This window comes from Diadema antillarum, unplaced genomic scaffold (assembly GCF_040938485.1).
Source record: "Diadema antillarum isolate AM-2024a unplaced genomic scaffold, OU_Dant_1.0 scf00000029, whole genome shotgun sequence".
Lineage (NCBI taxonomy): Eukaryota > Metazoa > Echinodermata > Echinoidea > Diadematoida > Diadematidae > Diadema > Diadema antillarum.
Window position 1 is genome coordinate 722679 of NW_027270918.1, and position 17628 is coordinate 740306.

At 39.4% G+C, this 17628-nt stretch overlaps 1 protein-coding gene across 1 annotated transcript; it reads right to left on the minus strand.

Annotated features, from left to right (window-relative positions):
• Positions 1-1541: 1541 nt before the first annotated feature.
• On the minus strand, positions 1542-5907 carry LOC139737784 (fatty acid-binding protein, intestinal-like). The gene is made up of 3 exons (XM_071648462.1): positions 5769-5907; positions 5042-5315; positions 1542-2022 (listed from the first exon to the last, which is right to left on the minus strand). Exons 2-3 carry the CDS (start codon positions 5285-5287, stop codon positions 1879-1881), a joined length of 390 nt encoding a protein of 129 aa, XP_071504563.1. The 5' UTR covers positions 5288-5315; positions 5769-5907; the 3' UTR covers positions 1542-1878.
• Between the last annotated feature and the right edge of the window lie 11721 nt (positions 5908-17628).

The following is a 17628-nucleotide window of genomic DNA, read 5'->3' on the forward strand; positions in this document are numbered from 1 at the left end:
GTGAGTTTCAAAATCCGTCTGCCCATGATCAGACGTGTTTTCATGTCTGTTTCAGAAACGGGTTTGATTAAGATCTTTTGTCACACCATGGGCACTGATGAAGAGTGTGACCTTACCTTTCAGTATTTGAGAGCTATGCTCCGTTTTTAAGATCTTCAAGATCTAGGATTGATTATTATTTTTTACGGCGTTCTTTTTCTACTGATTCGTTTACTTATTATCTTCAAGATGCCGAGCAGACCAATTTTCTTATTACGTTTCTGTACTGTGTACATTTTCTGCTACTCTTCCGACTGTTGGCGATGAGGCCCTTTTCAGATTCACTGTTTTGGAGCCGGAGATTTGCCATGTCATCTTGCAGTCATGACTACGCGTCATTGGATGCGTCACTATGGACACTGTGCGCTACCTCCATCTGTTTAGCGCAGTGACTTCTTTGAAAGGTGAGTTTCAAAATCCGTCTGCCCATGATCAGACGTGTTTTCATGTCTGTTTCAGAAACGGGTTTGATTAAGATCTTTTGTCACACCATGGGCACTGATGAAGAGTGTGACCTTACCTTTCAGTATTTGAGAGCTATGCTCCGTTTTTAAGATCTTCAAGATCTAGGATTGATTATTATTTTTTACGGCGTTCTTTTTCTACTGATTCGTTTACTTATTATCTTCAAGATGCCGAGCAGACCAATTTTCTTATTACGTTTCTGTACTGTGTACATTTTCTGCTACTCTTCCGACTGTTGGCGATGAGGCCCTTTTCAGATTCACTGTTTTGGAGCCGGAGATTTGCCATGTCATCTTGCAGTCATGACTACGCGTCATTGGATGCGTCACTATGGACACTGTGCGCTACCTCCATCTGTTTAGCGCAGTGACTTCTTTGAAAGGTGAGTTTCAAAATCCGTCTGCCCATGATCAGACGTGTTTTCATGTCTGTTTCAGAAACGGGTTTGATTAAGATCTTTTGTCACACCATGGGCACTGATGAAGAGTGTGACCTTACCTTTCAGTATTTGAGAGCTATGCTCCGTTTTTAAGATCTTCAAGATCTAGGATTGATTATTTTTTACGGCGTTCTTTTTCTACTGATTCGTTTACTTATATATATATATATATATATATATATATATATATGTATATACTCTCTAAAAAAATTGAGTGAAAATATTCACTCTTAAAGGAGTGAATACAAAAGAGGGTGAATTTAGAGTGAAATTGGAGTGAATTGTGAGAGAAAATGTTCATTTTCACTCAAAATGCACTCTTTTTTGTATTCACTCCTTTAAGAGTGAATATTTTCACTCGATTTTTTTAGAAAGTATACACACGCACACACACACACACACACACACACACGCATATATACGTATATATATATATCTATAGGCCTATATATATACATATTATATATATATATGTATATATATATATGCATAGGAAGTTTTAGTATTTCAATGACAGATGAAAGGAAATAAAATCACTCTTTTTGTTGTGATTATATGAAACTCGTTGTTTTAACGAGCAAAATTTATTTCTATATCTATTTACAAACGGTCCATGTCATTCGGTCACGTGGGTTTTTTGATGCTGATGATGATGATAGACGGCGCTGGCGCTAGAAGTATCAAAACTTGAAAAATCAACCAATTTTGCAGACACTCGTTCACTTTGATCGATGATGGTCTCACATGAAGTGGAGACAACTGCCAGATCTATAAAGTGGATCAGTGACTGGCAATAAGAGCACATGCCAGACAGAGCAACTACAGTGTCGGTGCTATAATGTCGATCTAACCGGAGTGTGAGATTTTTTTTTTTCGACGATGATAATCTAAAGAGTCTTTGTGGATGTTCCTCGCTCCAATCCAACGACGACGATTTACGCCTTGTTGAAGTAGAACTTGGCCACGGTGCCGTGGACGTCAACGGTGGAGACGAGCTGGTCGCCCACGAGCTCACGGCTGAGCTTGGCGCCCTTCTCGCCGGTGAGAACCAGGCGGTCGCCATCCCATGCTGCGCTCACCTAGAGAAGAGCAAACATAGAATCAAAATTTAGACAGAATAAAGGAAGGCCTCACAAATATCTTCATTATCATGAAATAGTACCATCGGTTAAGATGTATAATTATCCTGATAGCTTCCTGGAAAAACAGCTAAGTATTGTATGACTCAAATTATTAAATCTGTTTGATGCAGACCAGTTTGATGAAGTTAATCAGTGAGATGCGTGTCAATGCATGACGTGAAAGATTGCGTACAACGGGATGAGCACATATAAATGTTGACTGACATTTATATGAGTGTTTCGTGCCATGCTGCAGAGTAATAAGCCCGAGAAATTCTAATACAATCATACAGTCAGCCCGACTTTCTCACCACACCGCCAAGCAGTGGCGTATCTAGGGGGGGGGGGGGGGCAAGGGGGGCACGTGCCCCGGGCGCCACTCCTTGGGGGCGCAAAAAACGAAAAAAAAAACGAAAAAAAAAAGAAGAAGAAAAAGAAGAAAAAAACGAAGAAGAAGAAAAAAGAAAAAAGAAAAGAAGAAGAAGAAGAAGAAGAAAAAAAAAAAACTCGCCCGGAAAGGGGGGAGGGAGAATGGGGGGGGGGGGGGGGGGCAGAAAACCAAATCAAACAAGATAAAAACAAAACATGATGATGACGCGTACAAAATGACAATGTTTATTGTGTTCACACAAGAATTCCATGTTCTGTCCGCTGAAATACAAAAATTTTCGGCTCGCTCGCTGCGTTCGCTCGCCAAAATTTATATAAATAAAGAAGGTAAGAACAAAACGTGATGATGACGCGGACAAAATGACAATGTCTATTGTGTTCACACACCAGTCATTTTATACTTAGCAAGCAAAATGTTTCACGGAGCAGCGGCTACAATTTCTTTCGTTCTGAAGCGATCGCCAATTGGATCAAAAGAATGCGCCAACGGTGTCGAACATACGGGGGGGGGGGGGAAGGGGGCGCAAAAAAATCAAGCAAGATAAGAACAAAACGTAATGATGACGAGGAAATGTGCAAATTTCGGCTCACTCGCTCGTACAATTTAGAGTATTTTTTTTCAAATCCACAGTTTGTTGGTATAAATCGTTATCTATATAAGGCCGTCACTATTATCTTGATTAGGATTGTAAGATTAAATAAGCAAAAAATGACAAGAATTCAATGTTTTGTAAGCTGAAATACAAAAATTTTCGGCTCGCTCGCTGCGCTCGCTCGCCAAAATTTATCCAAAAAAAAAGAAGAAAAGAAGAAGATAAGAACAAAACGTGACGATGACGCGCACAAAATGACAATGTCTATTGTGTTCACACATGTCATTTTATATCAAGCAGAAAAATGTTACACGGAGCAGCGGCTGCAATTTCTTTCGTTCTGAAGCGATCGCCGATTGGATCAAGAGAGGACGCCAACGGTTTCGAAAATATGGGGGGGGGGGGGCGCGAAAAAAAACCGAATCAAAAAAGATAAGAACAAAACGTAATGATGACGCGGAAATATGCAAATTTCGGCTCACTCGCTCGTACTAATTCAGAGTACATGTACTAGTATTGTAAGTCCTCAGTTGGTATAAATCGTTATCTATAAGGTCGGAACTATATCTTGATTAGAATTGTAAGATTTGATAAGCAAAAAATGACAAGAATTCCATGTTTTGTAAGCTGAAATACAAAAATTTCCGGCTCGCTCGCTGCGCTCGCTCGCCAAAATTTATCAATAGAAAAAAAAAAGAAAAAAGAGATAAGAACAAAACGTGATGATGACGTGGAAATATACAAATTTCGGCTAACTCGCGCGTACTAATTTAGGTTACTTTTGAAATTCCTTATGCAGTTTGTTGGTATAAATCGTTATCTATAAGGCCGTCACTACATCTTGATTGGAATTGTAAGATTTGATTAGCAAAAAATGACAAGAACTCCATGTTTTGTAAGCTGAAATACCAAAATTTTCGGCCCGCTCGCTGCGCTCGCTCGCCAAAATTTATCAAAATTCATTACATTTAAATCACCCTCAAAAGACCCCTTTAAAGTGCTTGAAAAAGCATATCATGTGGACTTTGTTTAAAGTCCCTACCGGGATGGGGTTGGGGTTGAACACTTTTTCAGAAATTAGGGGCGCAATTTTCGCGCTTGCCCCGGGCGCCGTTTTCCCTAGATACGCCACTGCCGCCAAGGTTCCAATACGCGTAACAAACACTCCTGGAACCATACCAAATAAAACCGAATCAAGCACCAATTATCATCACTAAAGGATCACTGACAGCACAAGCGCCAGCATCAATACTATAGCACTCATTATTATAATTTTCAGTGGTGTCAACACCAGCGCAATCATCGGGGCCACCGTTCGTACCAGCTCGTGCTCCACCAGCACCTTCAGCCAAATTGTACTCCGAGTATCACAGACACTAACGCAACACAATCGCCATCGCATTTACTATAAGTGCAATCATCACCAGGGCAACAAGCTTCAACGTAAATGTTATAGCCACAACGCAGCGGACATCGGCAACAACACATATCAGTACCTGTTCCACAAGCCCTAGTACAGCAACCACCAGTTAGTCCTACCAGATACTATCATCACTTTCAACTCAGCACAAACACCACCATTCCCACAACAATCCCAGCATATATCATTACAGCCAACATCAACAGAACCATCACAAGCCCTAACACTACAGGCACCAACGGTCTCAACACTACCATCACCACAAGTCCCAGCAAAGCTAACACCACCCTCAATACAACCAGCACCTGATCGCTATACTGTTTCCAACGCAACAACCACCAAGTTCTGGTGTCATTACAAGCGCAGGGATACAGACAATGTTATTGGAGCCTTCAACAGCGCAACCGAGGCCAACGACACAGCCAGCGCCACGAAAATTTAATACCACTATCGGTACAACTTATCGATGCAATCGCCAACATCACAGTCAGTATCAACATCGAGCAACTACCACAAACAATTGCAGCCGCAGCCACACGGATCGAATCGGGTTGTCGAGTTGCTTTGGGCTCACCTTGAGGGTCATGGTGCCCATCATGAGCTCGGTCTCGAAGGTGGAGCCCACGGTGAAGGTGGTCTCGCGGGCGCCGCGCTGGGCCACGGTGTTGATGGTGAAGTTGTCGCCATCCTGCTTGATGCTCATGGTGAGACCGCTGATCTGCGCGGGCGGGCGCTTGTCGGCGGGGATCTGGAGCTTGTCGAGGACGGCATCGAGGGAATCGTGCTTGGCCAGAGCCCAGTTTCCGCTGAAGTTAGGCATGATTGTTGGTTGATGGGATGATTGACGGCTGGTGACGGGGAAGAAGAAGGAAAAAAAAAAGAGGTACCGGTAAATAAAAAATGCGATATTAGTCTTAACCCTAACAGACTCTTCTTCTACCAGCATTAAGCTCAATTCGTCCATAATAGGAAAATCCTCTTAAATTCACCCACAAATCATAGTACAACCTGAGCCTTCTTGACGTCCAATGTATACATCATAATATAGTTCTTATAGGAAATGTGAAGATCAATCTATCGAATGCAATTCAACATGACCTACTCTTAAAAAGTGAAAAAAGAAGGTTAACAGGATGTAAATATCAAATCTATCGCTAACAATAACCAGTGTAACTAAGCAAAACCGTGACAAGAACACGAGCCAACAATCTTCGTTAAACGATGGTCACTGAAAGACTACAGCTCAGAGTAAGAAGTCTAGAGTAAGTTTTTTCCCAATGTTGGCGAAAGACTCTTCTCACCTGACGAGAAATGAGAGACCGATGTACAGACACGAGGACCGTTTGTAGCAGCAGTGGGACGAGACTGAGTTGGCGTGTCTTTTTATCCTACCTAATCTTATTTCGGTTCTTGATAAAAAGCGATACTAGCCCTTCGCATCTCATTAAAAAAAAAGAGGGGTATAGCGAGGTACTGGTTAAACTGTATTCCGTGGTCTTGTGATGTTTTTGCTTGGCACCTGTTTGAGTATAAAGTTCAATATTTGCCGTTCGTGATGTCTGATTGGATGAGAGCAGGTCATATCACTTGTGACGTGACCCTCTTCAGAGCTTCGGTTTAGGTGTACGCGACGCGCTGTGGGAACCCTCGAAAAGCTAGTGATTAATTTAACGCCGGAATAGCTATCTCCCTATCAAGTACTGTTATGTGATTTTCAAACATTGAGCTACTTTCTGAATATTGTCAGGTAATCTTCTTTACAGGGTGATATCACGTCCTCTCTCTTATGTCGTCATGAATGACAGGCAGATAACTTTCAACGTTGATATACTGTACTGCCCAAGAATCGGCAGATCATCGTGCTATCTTATTCTTAGCTCAGCCCTTCAGCTTCATCAAATCAGTTCACACAGAAATCAAATATTGACAGACATGTCTGAGTCATAAGAAAGACACAAGCAGTTTGAACAAACGGGTATAAATTTTAAAAGAGAAAAAGCTGGTCTCATGTCCTACTTATAATTGTAGCTATAATCAGGGACCTACCCCTGTATAGGTCCATGCTTTAATCTTGATCGATAGAAGTGGATGCTTGAAAGTGACATTGTAATGTATGTAGCTGTAGGTGGACATTATGACAGAGCGTCGTAAATTCAGGGTGATACATCTAAAATGTATTGCAGACTACCCACGTAGGCTTTCGGCATTATATGTTGTTGTAAAAGCCTCATTACCTATATGCGTGGTGTTCATTTTAGACTTAGCGGCCACAGTAGTTTGGAAATGAGAAACAAACTTAGCCTTTAATTCTCGTCAGAGCCCAAATGCAGATCTTGTGTGTAATAATCTGATTATTGGTTTGTCCCACCTGGGCATTCTGTCGGAAATCTTCAAGTAGGCCTATCAGGGATCAGGCTTAAGAAGAGAAGTGAGCACTCAAATTAACACGATAGCAGACGAGAGATCAAGATAATCAGAACACGCGCAATGAATGTATTTTCTTTTTGTCCACGGCCATTTTACACACACATACACACATACACACACACATCGGTGCAGATTCACGTCGTCCAAGAATCTGATCACAAGGTCTTGAAATGCCAAAGTGGTAACGAAAACAACTTCAATCGAGAAATCGTACATGTATATCCACTGTATCATGTTTTGATCGAAATTATTGAAAATAAGAATATCTTGTAGTTTGGAAAAGGATTCAATGTTGTACAAAATCTTGTGGAGTCGAGGGCTCATGTTCTGGAGTGGCGCCTTATTGCCACCATCAGCTAAAAATGATATATTTGGCCTCAGCCAAAATGGGAAATCTCAAAACAATATCACTCTCTTCTATTCGCTCTCAAATCTATGGCTCTTCTCACTTTATATCCGGTAAGTTAAGTCACTGTAAGTGTGATAATATATAGCAATGATTCCAAGCAGAACACACAGCAACGACATTGCAATTGTGGTATGTTGGGAATCATGTCATAGGATGCTAGAAGCTTAAACTTAACTTCAGATACCTAACTCACTGCTTCCTCTCACACACAGTCTGTCCAAACTCAATCGTTGACTAAATTTTCTCTTTCATTATTCTTTTAAAGGGAACGTATAGTTCTGGTTGAGCCCTAACTTCAGGTTTGTAACATTTTTGGGTGAGATGATGAGAAACCTCTTATGAAATATGAAAGAGCATGTAATTCCAAGATGAATTCAACGTTTATTTGATGAATATTGGTTTTGAAATGGCCGAGATACCCAAAATAGAGTGATCCTAATAAAAGATGAAACCCACCTTTTATTATGATCGCTTTGTTTTACTTTGTTTTTGGATGTCTCAGCCATTCCAAAACCGATTTTCATCAAATCAACTTTGAATTCGTCTTAGAATGGCATACTCTGTACTATTTCATAAGTGGTTTCTTGGTATCTTACAAAGAGCCTAATCCTCGCCTCCACCAATACTGTACCATCCCTTTAACACCATCATACAGGGTGCAAAGCAGACATGACTGTAATCGCCGATCATGACGATAAACTCCATCTACATGCACGGTATGTCTCGGTTGCTGAGCAACAAGGATATCACTCCAACATTATCAGGACAACGACCATGTCAATGTTTTATCAGTTTAACTGGGTGGGCTTCTGCAATTTGAATTAAATATAAACATAAAGTAACTGTCATGCATGGATCAGTCCTTCTTCTGCCCAACCCCCTCACCATTCGCATAGCTTCGGAAGCCCATTCTAGTAACAGGGTATGTTTTCTTCAGCTATTTTTGTGGTTTAGGTGATGTCGATGTTCAGTGGCATTCTGCAAGAGATATTCTTCTTGTATAAACACAGCAAAATATCTACTTTGGACGTTGATTATCATCAGGACTGTCCACTTCCATTGTTTATCTAGATCAACCATGTAACCATCTAAAATGGAGACATTCATTTTAAACGACTTTTTAAAATGTCTGAACTTTCTTCCGAGTGGTAAGCGCGGGAGGAGTCTCCTCGTATTAAGATTTCTCGTCGTTTGGTAGAAACATCGACATTTTCACATGATGCAGTGGTTCTGCCTGCAAATCAATTGTAAGTTTGCTGATGAATTGAAGCCCTAATTTGAAACGAGCACTTTCACGCTGAATTTGCATAAGTTTGTGAAGTTGCATATAAATACACTGTAATTTGTAATTTGATTATGCTAGCAGTTGATTATTGTCCTCAATATGCACATTATAAGTTACATTATACCTAATTATAAGTTCATCTGTAACGCTTTGACAAGTTTTGCTTTGTAAAGCGCTTCATAGCTGTTGGTTCTTCTACCTCTTATATCAACATCAATATTTTTTTTCCTCCAAATGTGGATACAGTGAAGTACGCACTATCTTATTACAGAGTTAAACGTTTTCATTTCATTTCATTTCATTTATTTCATTTCCAACAACATTTTCATACACAAAATAACACAACATCAATGCAATGTCGTAACAAAGAAAAATACGTGAAGTTAACAATACTACGCATGAAAAAAAGCAAGAGAATATTGAATCAAAACTAAAGTTGCAGGAAATGGAGGAGACATGCTAAAAAGCTATAAGCTTGTATTTTGCAGTCTTCTCGTGGACAAAAAGACTAAATAACATCGAAAGGCAATTAGCTGGACATAAACGGTGCACAACACATACAGTCCTATACAAATAAACAAACAAATAAACAAACAAACAGACGGACAAACAAACACAAGCAACCTCTCTTGTAAAGAGAAAGATATAGAGAGAAAAACAAAACACAGTGAAGGAAAAGGAGGAAAAGAGGAGAGGTTTAAATATTTCAGTTACAAAAAGAAACAATACTGTATGAAGTAAACTGCTTGTGCATGACCACTCAAGATATCACTTCACGTGAATGCATTATTACGGTATAAAAGTACAATACAGGGTAGCACCGTCTTAGGGGGTGAAAGGTACTCTTTTGTGGACATGTTTGCCCTTCATGGTGGGAAGGTATCGAAAGTATCATATTCACCGTGAAAAGCAGGCCAGGCAAAAACATATTGGACAATGAAATCAGAACAAGAGACAGAGGGGGAAGGAGAGATAGAGAGGAAAAAGAAAAGAGAAAGAAAAAGAAGAAGAGAGAGGGATGGGAAGAGAGAGAGCGGGGGGGGGGGGGGAGATCATTCCTCTTTTCATTGTGATCCTTGTTCCGCAGGTGCACGCCACGAGTTAGATACCCACGAGTCATACTGACTACGAGTCACACACCCCCACAACTTATACAGCTCATCCACGAGTCATGAATACAGTACACGAGCTGATACCCACGTGCTCGACATTAAATAGGCGCACGAGCTTTATGATAAGCCTGATAGGTCCAGACACTAGGCCTTACAATTGCCTATGATAGTGTCTAGCTCCTTGACCCGTTTTACTTGGTACTCAATGCAATTTTAACACTTCAAATTCAGATCTCATGAATTTGGGTTCTTTATGCATGTATGATTATATAGGACGGGGGCTCGGGTAGGCGTCCTAGTTTTTAGGAGCAACCTCTGTTATAAAAGTATATATGAATAAAGTTTGAGCACAGATAAGTGTACCAGCCCATTGTTGTCTTGAGTTCAATTAGGCCTACTTTGTGTTTAGTTTACTTCTTTATCCTTAGAATAAAAGGACGTCTTTGGTCGTGTGTCTAATTTAGCAACATACATGGATCACTTATCTCCTACGTTAACATCTATTGGGAGGTTGCCATAGTAACGATGAAACTACCAAGTGCCTTTCAATACGAGGGAACTTTATTGAGCACCTCAGTAATTGTACCAACACTGGAATACAGGAAAGAAGACACACCCTTCCATCTGGCTAATGTATATTAATTCATAGTCTACCTTTCTGCAGACCTTACTTAATCTACACTCAAATCGAATACTATTGAATTAAGTGCATCATAAAACCCTGTAGCTCCTTAATGAAACTTTGTGTAAAAGCTTCAGCACAGGACTGGCATGTAGGCTGCTTATCACTGTATTACAAGCAACTATGCTGATCACCATATCTACGTTAATGTTCTTGCTTGTCGATCCCGAATCAGTTCAAGGAACCACATTAGCATTGGGCAAACTTTGTTCCAATCTGGTGTGGATTTTTTAGACTAACCAACTACACTCAGGGTTACTGGGATAGACTGGTCGATCGCATTCGGTGACCGATACTCCAACTCCTCACTATAATACTAATAGCGTCCCGGGTTAAGAATCGCTTATCAACGATGTCGAAGTTCTGTTTGTGCGTCGTCTTATCGAACTGTTGGTAGGGAACTTCAAACATTCATATTTATTCAACAGGGACTCAAGTGCGGGTAGATAATTGCGTCCTTTATCATCGATACTATATCATCACTTAAGTCTGGAAGTCATAACGATAGAGGCAGCCTATCACGCTTGTTTGCAGCTCTAATCGTTAATGTCAAATTTTTCATATCGTTGATTTCTAGATTTTACGAGGGATTAATTTGTCTGTTTCCGATAAGCGGTCGTGAAACGTGCCAAAGTGTGTCTAACACACTCAAACGCGACACTTCGCAAAGATCATAAATTTATGCAATAATCACGTTCGTCAAACTGATCAGGAAAAAAAATCCAGACCGAATAAAGATATGAGTCACACTGCAGATTCAAATGTGTTCTATGTTGTTAAGCACTTGACTGATGGTGAGATAATCCTGAGTTGCTCTCTTGCCTATCAAATTCCCTGACCATGTCCCGACAGACCAAACGTCATTATTCTCCCAAGGAGAGAATCCACGTATATAGGGAAAGTATTTAGAGTATAGTCCTTATTTTTAAAGGTCCTGTTTACCTTTGGGAGCAGTGATTTAAAAAAAAATGTTCAAGATGTCACATTCTATGCATATGTGTAGGTCGGTTGTATCACAAAACATCCTACCATATAGAAAATTTGCAATAAAGCCTAAGATATAAGGAGATAATACTGTTTTTCTCAATAAACCATAACTGTAGACGGATTAGTCTGGAAACATTTTTATTATAACTATTGTTCGCATTTTGTATATTTAACAATACTGAACATCGATTATACTGATTAAAATATTTACATTGGTTTCTATCCCTAACTCATATTGTAGAACTAATTTTAAGCACTAATGCTTGGTTTTTGTTTCATCTGCAAATGGTAAATTATGCCTTTAAAGTACTTCATAAATGGTATTGTTAAGAGACCAGTTCTGCAAAAAATGCACACTATATATATGTCTTTCATTATTAGTAACATTATCTAACATTTTTCGAAGGTGGACGGAGGGGGGGGGGGTAATGATGATCTCTCAACCCCACCCAACAGCAAACTTTTTTTTTCACATGGGAGAGTTCATTCTCTTGTTTCCACCCCCTAAAACAGTTGACATGTTTCGTCTTACGTGTTACGCAGCTGTAATCCAACCCCTACAGAAGATTAAACATTTGACCATCATAATCATTCTGTGGTAATTCGCTACGGGTGATTATCACACCATTAACATTCTTCTTCAATCCTCCATTCTATTTGCACTTCGTAATCCGACATAATTACTAACACGTGAAAAAGAGACACGACTGAAGTGTGTTTGACAAAATAATCAGAAAGTAGTGCATATCTGGCATATTGGTTTATTTATTGCCTGCTTTTTACAGCTTCTCATAATCTGATGAATATGATCCCATTTATATGAACTTCTAATGGCGAATCCATCTCCATCAAAATCAAATTAGTCTGCCCACAGTGATCGGGTCACGCATGATCATAATAGTGCCTGATGCAAGTTGCGCAAATTTGTCCAGACCCCATAAAACACTTCTGTATCTATTGCAGTTGGTTTGCACAGGTGCAAACTTTGTATTTTGTTCTTGTTTGACATGGTAAAGGCATATGCAGTAGCCTATATATTGTATATATATATATATATATATATATATATATATATATATATATATGTGTGTGTGTGTGTGTGTGTGTGTGTGTGTGTGTGTGTGTGTAAGTATAGAGTGTGAACTGCAATATGGCTGACTGTGCTCAACTATATTTGTATATGTATTATCTATCTATCTATATACGTGTATAACTCTCCGCAACCACCAAACCCTCAACGTCTTCAAAAACATCTAAAAACTCGCTCGTTTCATTGATAATTGAACTGTAAAACCCAGTTGAACATATACATGGAGAATGCGCATTAGTTGGTTGTTACATAACAACCGCACCTAACCAAGATGCCCTCAATCTGCAAAATTATTACGCTTCTGCAAGACGATTTTATACAGTTGAAATCAAAAAATGGATAGATAGATAAATAAATGAATGAATGAGTGAATGAATGAATGAATAGATAAATAGATAGATAAATAAATAAATAAATAAATAAATAAATAAATAAATAAATAAAATTTGTAGATACAATAAACGCAATACAGGTGGATGAAGTGGGCCCCTCGATGAAACAAATAGGTCATCTTTAAATTTTGAAAGGAAGGGTATTCTAAAAACCTTACTGGTATATGGAACTTGTTATATATATTTTTTTCTTGTAATGTGTCAAGCCCGTTCGAGTCTGTGCCGGCCAGCTTGTGTAACCGCTTATGGGTCTTAACAAAATGTAAGTTCGGTGAATGAAAGGTATTGAACTTTGATACCATCATCGGCTATGTGCTGCTACCATAAAAGGTTGATAGACATTTGCATCACGAATACAAAGAGATGTTGTTCAGTCACGTTTTATCTGGAGCGAAGATACATCCGCAATTACGGTCAGAGTGACAAGATTAATTTTTAATCCTTTACTCACTGTGATCTATACATCAAATTGCGATTGAATTAAAGGAGCTATGCAGTGTAAATGCATGTGGATTTGTATACTGATTCATAATACCCTGCTCAGCACTTACGTGGCCAGCAGAATATGTAGATAAGTTCCATATTATTTCATATTAATATTTCTATTATTTTTTCACATTATTTGAATACACCCACAAAAAACCTTCCAAACCAAGGTTCTGCCAGTGACGTCATCTGTCAGTCGTTGCTAAAGTACTATGCTAATGATTAACAAAGGACATCGGAATGCACCTTCCGCATGACCAAATAGCTTGCATGTTCCCCTGCAATGTCTTTTGTTAATCATAATAGTACTTTTGATTGCAGTAATTGTCAGATGATGTGGAATGTTTCTTTTGTGGTCGTGTCCATGTAATCTGAAGAAAATAGTAGAAACATTATTATAAGTTATATGACACGCATTTAGATATTTATTTAGCCATAATGGATTTTATCTATTTATTTACTTTATTTTTTTTTCATTTTTTTTTTTTTTGGGGGGGACAATAAATCGATACAAATCAACATGCATTTGGACTATATAGTTCCTTTAATTAAAAAAAAGGACCTCATATACGAGGTCATCATTCTAAATGTGTTGCGATCGCTGCTCCATCTCATTGTTTGGTCAGAAGATGGAATTTGGTCTGTTCTTATCGGAAGTGGAGCTGCAAGATATATAGTAGCCCCTACACTCCTAAATCATTGTGATATCTCACACTTTAAGCTGTTTATTCTATAGCGATGATTGGTCTTATCAGACGGGCCAAAGGAGGTGTGCTTGGTGTGTAATTTTTTCCGATAGGTTTGGTTTACAGTTAAGATAAAATCTTTAAGAAATAAAGGTGAAGAAAGTGGATCACTGAACTTCGATATGATGTGTCACTGAGCATACACGTAATATAATTTTGGTTTACAGTAAAAAGTTACAAAATCTATAAGAAATAGAGGTGAAAAAAAAGTGAATCACTGGACTTCGATATGACGTGTCACTGAGCATACACGTAATATAATTTTGTCCGTGTATGTACACTGGCTCGTACATATCGAGCAACAAGGAAAATGCTGGATAGAAATTTATTGCAATAAGCTACTGAAATGCCGACGAGCCGTATGTTGTGAATGTGATTATGTAGCGATAGTTTACATGTATATTTGCGTGTTTGCATGTGTGTATGCAAGTCACCGTTTAAAATCTTGTCTAAGATTCATTCCGCAATAATCCGAAATCAGAAAAGGGCCGCCTATCAACCACACCATCTGTAGCTTACACAGAAACTCTACTCTTGATGTTTAGGAGTCTCTTTGATATTGAATTGACTGATATAATAATTCAGGACATTACGCTCGCTTAGACTCATAGGCCTAAATATCTAAATAGGCAAAAAAGTAACATTTCAATAACGTGTTCATAGATTGGGAACAGTGTTAATTTGAGAGTTATTTACAATAAATTTGTAATGTAAAATTTTTTTCTCTCAGTCCCTCCCTGTTTCCCTGGAAACTAGTCTTTGAAGCGGACGGGAGTCCGCTAGTAGCTAAACAACCTTCAAAAATGATTGTTGCAGCGCATCAATTTCTTAACCTGTTACTAGCACCTGTTTTTTCCCAGTGAATGTCCTTTATTGGTTAAATGAATATTCCCCGTACATCTGAGAGACTCGACTGAAACAACTACAGCAGGCACTGAGAGTTTTGATCGTTTAATGAACCCTGACAGGACCGCAGCATGGGATTACTGTTGACAATACATACAACCAAACTGTCAGTGGTAATCACAGGGTTTAAAGGCACAAGACTAAAAAAAAACCCAACGGAGGTCTCCTAGACGTAGCAACGCCCAAAGTTCGACCCTATAATTTGTCGGCTTGATTATTACTTCTTACGGTTAACGATTGTAATGAGTGCATGTCGGAACATAACATTGATTGAAGAGAGGATGCAGGTTATTGGCTAATGCAAACCATTCACCCAGCGCGAGTTAATCATTGAAACCGTCATTAAAACCCGTTGACATAAAACAAACAATTAGTTATCTCGTTCACGACGCATTCGTTGGCTTTGGTTGTCCGGGTACGGATCATTTTGGTGCAATACAGCGCCCATGCAAAACACACATGCAAGGCCATCACATCGTCACATGTACTGGAGTGAATTTATCTCTGACATGCAAGATGGTAAAGAAGAAGATCGGGCCTCTATCAAACTATCTGGATTTCGATGATTGACTTTGGATATGCATCTTAACAAATTTAGACAAAACACTGAGCAGATTATAAAACAAATTGTGGACAAATCCGAGCTTGTGTTTACCCCCTATAGCTAGCACATAATATACGTCGTTGCATAGTGGTGATGGTGCGAAATCACAATGCTTGAGATGAAAGGACAAAGACCGAAATGTAGAGATTCAACTAAAAGTGACTGTTCTTGATGTTCTTTTATTTATTTCAATCATCGTTATAAACAGAAGCAGCACGATGCTCGAACAAGTAAAACAAAAGAACGAACTAACAAACTTGGGACTCCTGTTAATCAGGGCCCTGTTTCATAAAGCTGTTCGTAAAGTTACGAACAACTTATGTGCTATACTTATCAGAATTTCCATAATTCAGCACAAGAACTGATCGCCAGTCGCTCGTAAGTTGTTCGTAACTTTACGAACAGCTTTATGAACCCCCCCCCTGATGTTCACATTGCGATGAAATGTATTGAAATGTTTTATTCATTTTTTTAAAAGCAGGAACAATAAGACCGTTAATCTATCTCAAAGTGAAGGAGAAGAGAAAATAAAATGAATAATGACAAGAAGATAGAGACCTAGAAAGACACTAAATCAGGATTTTCTTTTTGTTCCGCATGAGAAAGCCATTACTAGTGTAATCAATTCTAGCTATATTGTGTGGCTGCCATTATTTGTACATTTAGTCTCAGAACCACATCACTTATCTTATGATATTTCACCCTTCCACGGTATGAATTTTGTACCCAAGATGGTACAGCTGTAGACCTGACCCAACATCGTCAAAGAATCACTTTGACTGATGGGCCTGGAAATGTTGCAAAGATTTTGTAGGTGGTGCCGCATCACGGGAGCAGTTCGCTCGATCCACAGAGCAGAGTGTCGCATGGATTGGCAGTTAGCATAGCGCCATCTGCGATGAAAATACTTCGACTATTCTACTGATCTGCCGACCTCGCTGATCGACCAGATCAACCTTAATAATATTCTGCTCAGAGCATCTTGTCTGTTATTTTATGTTTGCAACCACGTGTGACGCGACAGCAGGATCTTCTTTTCAGTACAGTGCATGCATTATGCAACACACACACACGCAATATCATGGTGTCCAGTGGTGCCAAAACCATATCAAGGAAATACCCAGCGACAATAAATGGCACAAATCATATTATGGAGCACCTATATTGCATGATGAGCTTATACTTTGGTGCTCCCTTTATACCAAGGCGCCTCCAACATTATACCATGATCATCCTTACTAGCATGGTGCCTCCGTTATACCATGATACACCTATGTATACTTTCCCACGATGTGCTCATACTTTGGTGCTCTCTTTACACCAAGGTGCATCCATCGAACCACGCAGCGCCTCCATCGTACCATGGTCCTCTTCTCTAACTACCATGGTGACTCAAGCAAACGCGGCACTCCATTCACATAATAATGCTCTTAACATACCACTATCTCACCGAATAGTACTACCATGTACCCATATACTCCAAGATTCCGAAACTTACTTATTCTACTGTATACCACCTTGCATTTTACCCGATTCGTGTCATCTTATAGAGGCTATTACTTTATCAATATTGAAGTCAACGTGAGAGACTTCGGTACTTTAGTGTTCTTTCAACATTCTGACGAGGTCATGCATTTACTCGTTGGTTACCTCCCTGGTAGTATACTTCTTTTTTATATTCTGCGTTGTGTTTGTGTGTGTGTGTGTGTGTGTGTGTGTGTGTGTGTGTGTGTGTGTGTGTGTGTGTATGTGTGTATGTGTGTGTGTGTGTGTGTGTGTGTGTGTGTGTGTGTGTATGTGTGTATGTGTGTGTGTGTGTGTGTGTGTGTGTGTGTGTGTTTTAATCAGCTTATTTGCATAATCATTACTTAACGTCGTGCCCATACCAGTGAATAGTGTCCGGCAATAGCTGTGTATGTGCTGCGGACCCCTGCTTTCTCTACAATAGCTCCTTTCTGACCTTCGAGGTACAAACAAACAGTTTGTACCTCCATGCTCTGACTGTCCCTTCCCAATGTCTCTTGATATTCGTCCT

Coding starts and splice junctions, on each gene's coding strand:
- LOC139737784 (XM_071648462.1), bottom strand. CDS start 5,287: ATGCCTAACTTCAGCGGAAACTGGGCTCTGGCCAAGCACGATTCCCTC. Junction 2,023..5,041: donor TGGGCACCATGACCCTCAAG/GTGAGCCCAAAG, acceptor GCTCTTCTCTAG/GTGAGCGCAGCATGGGATGG.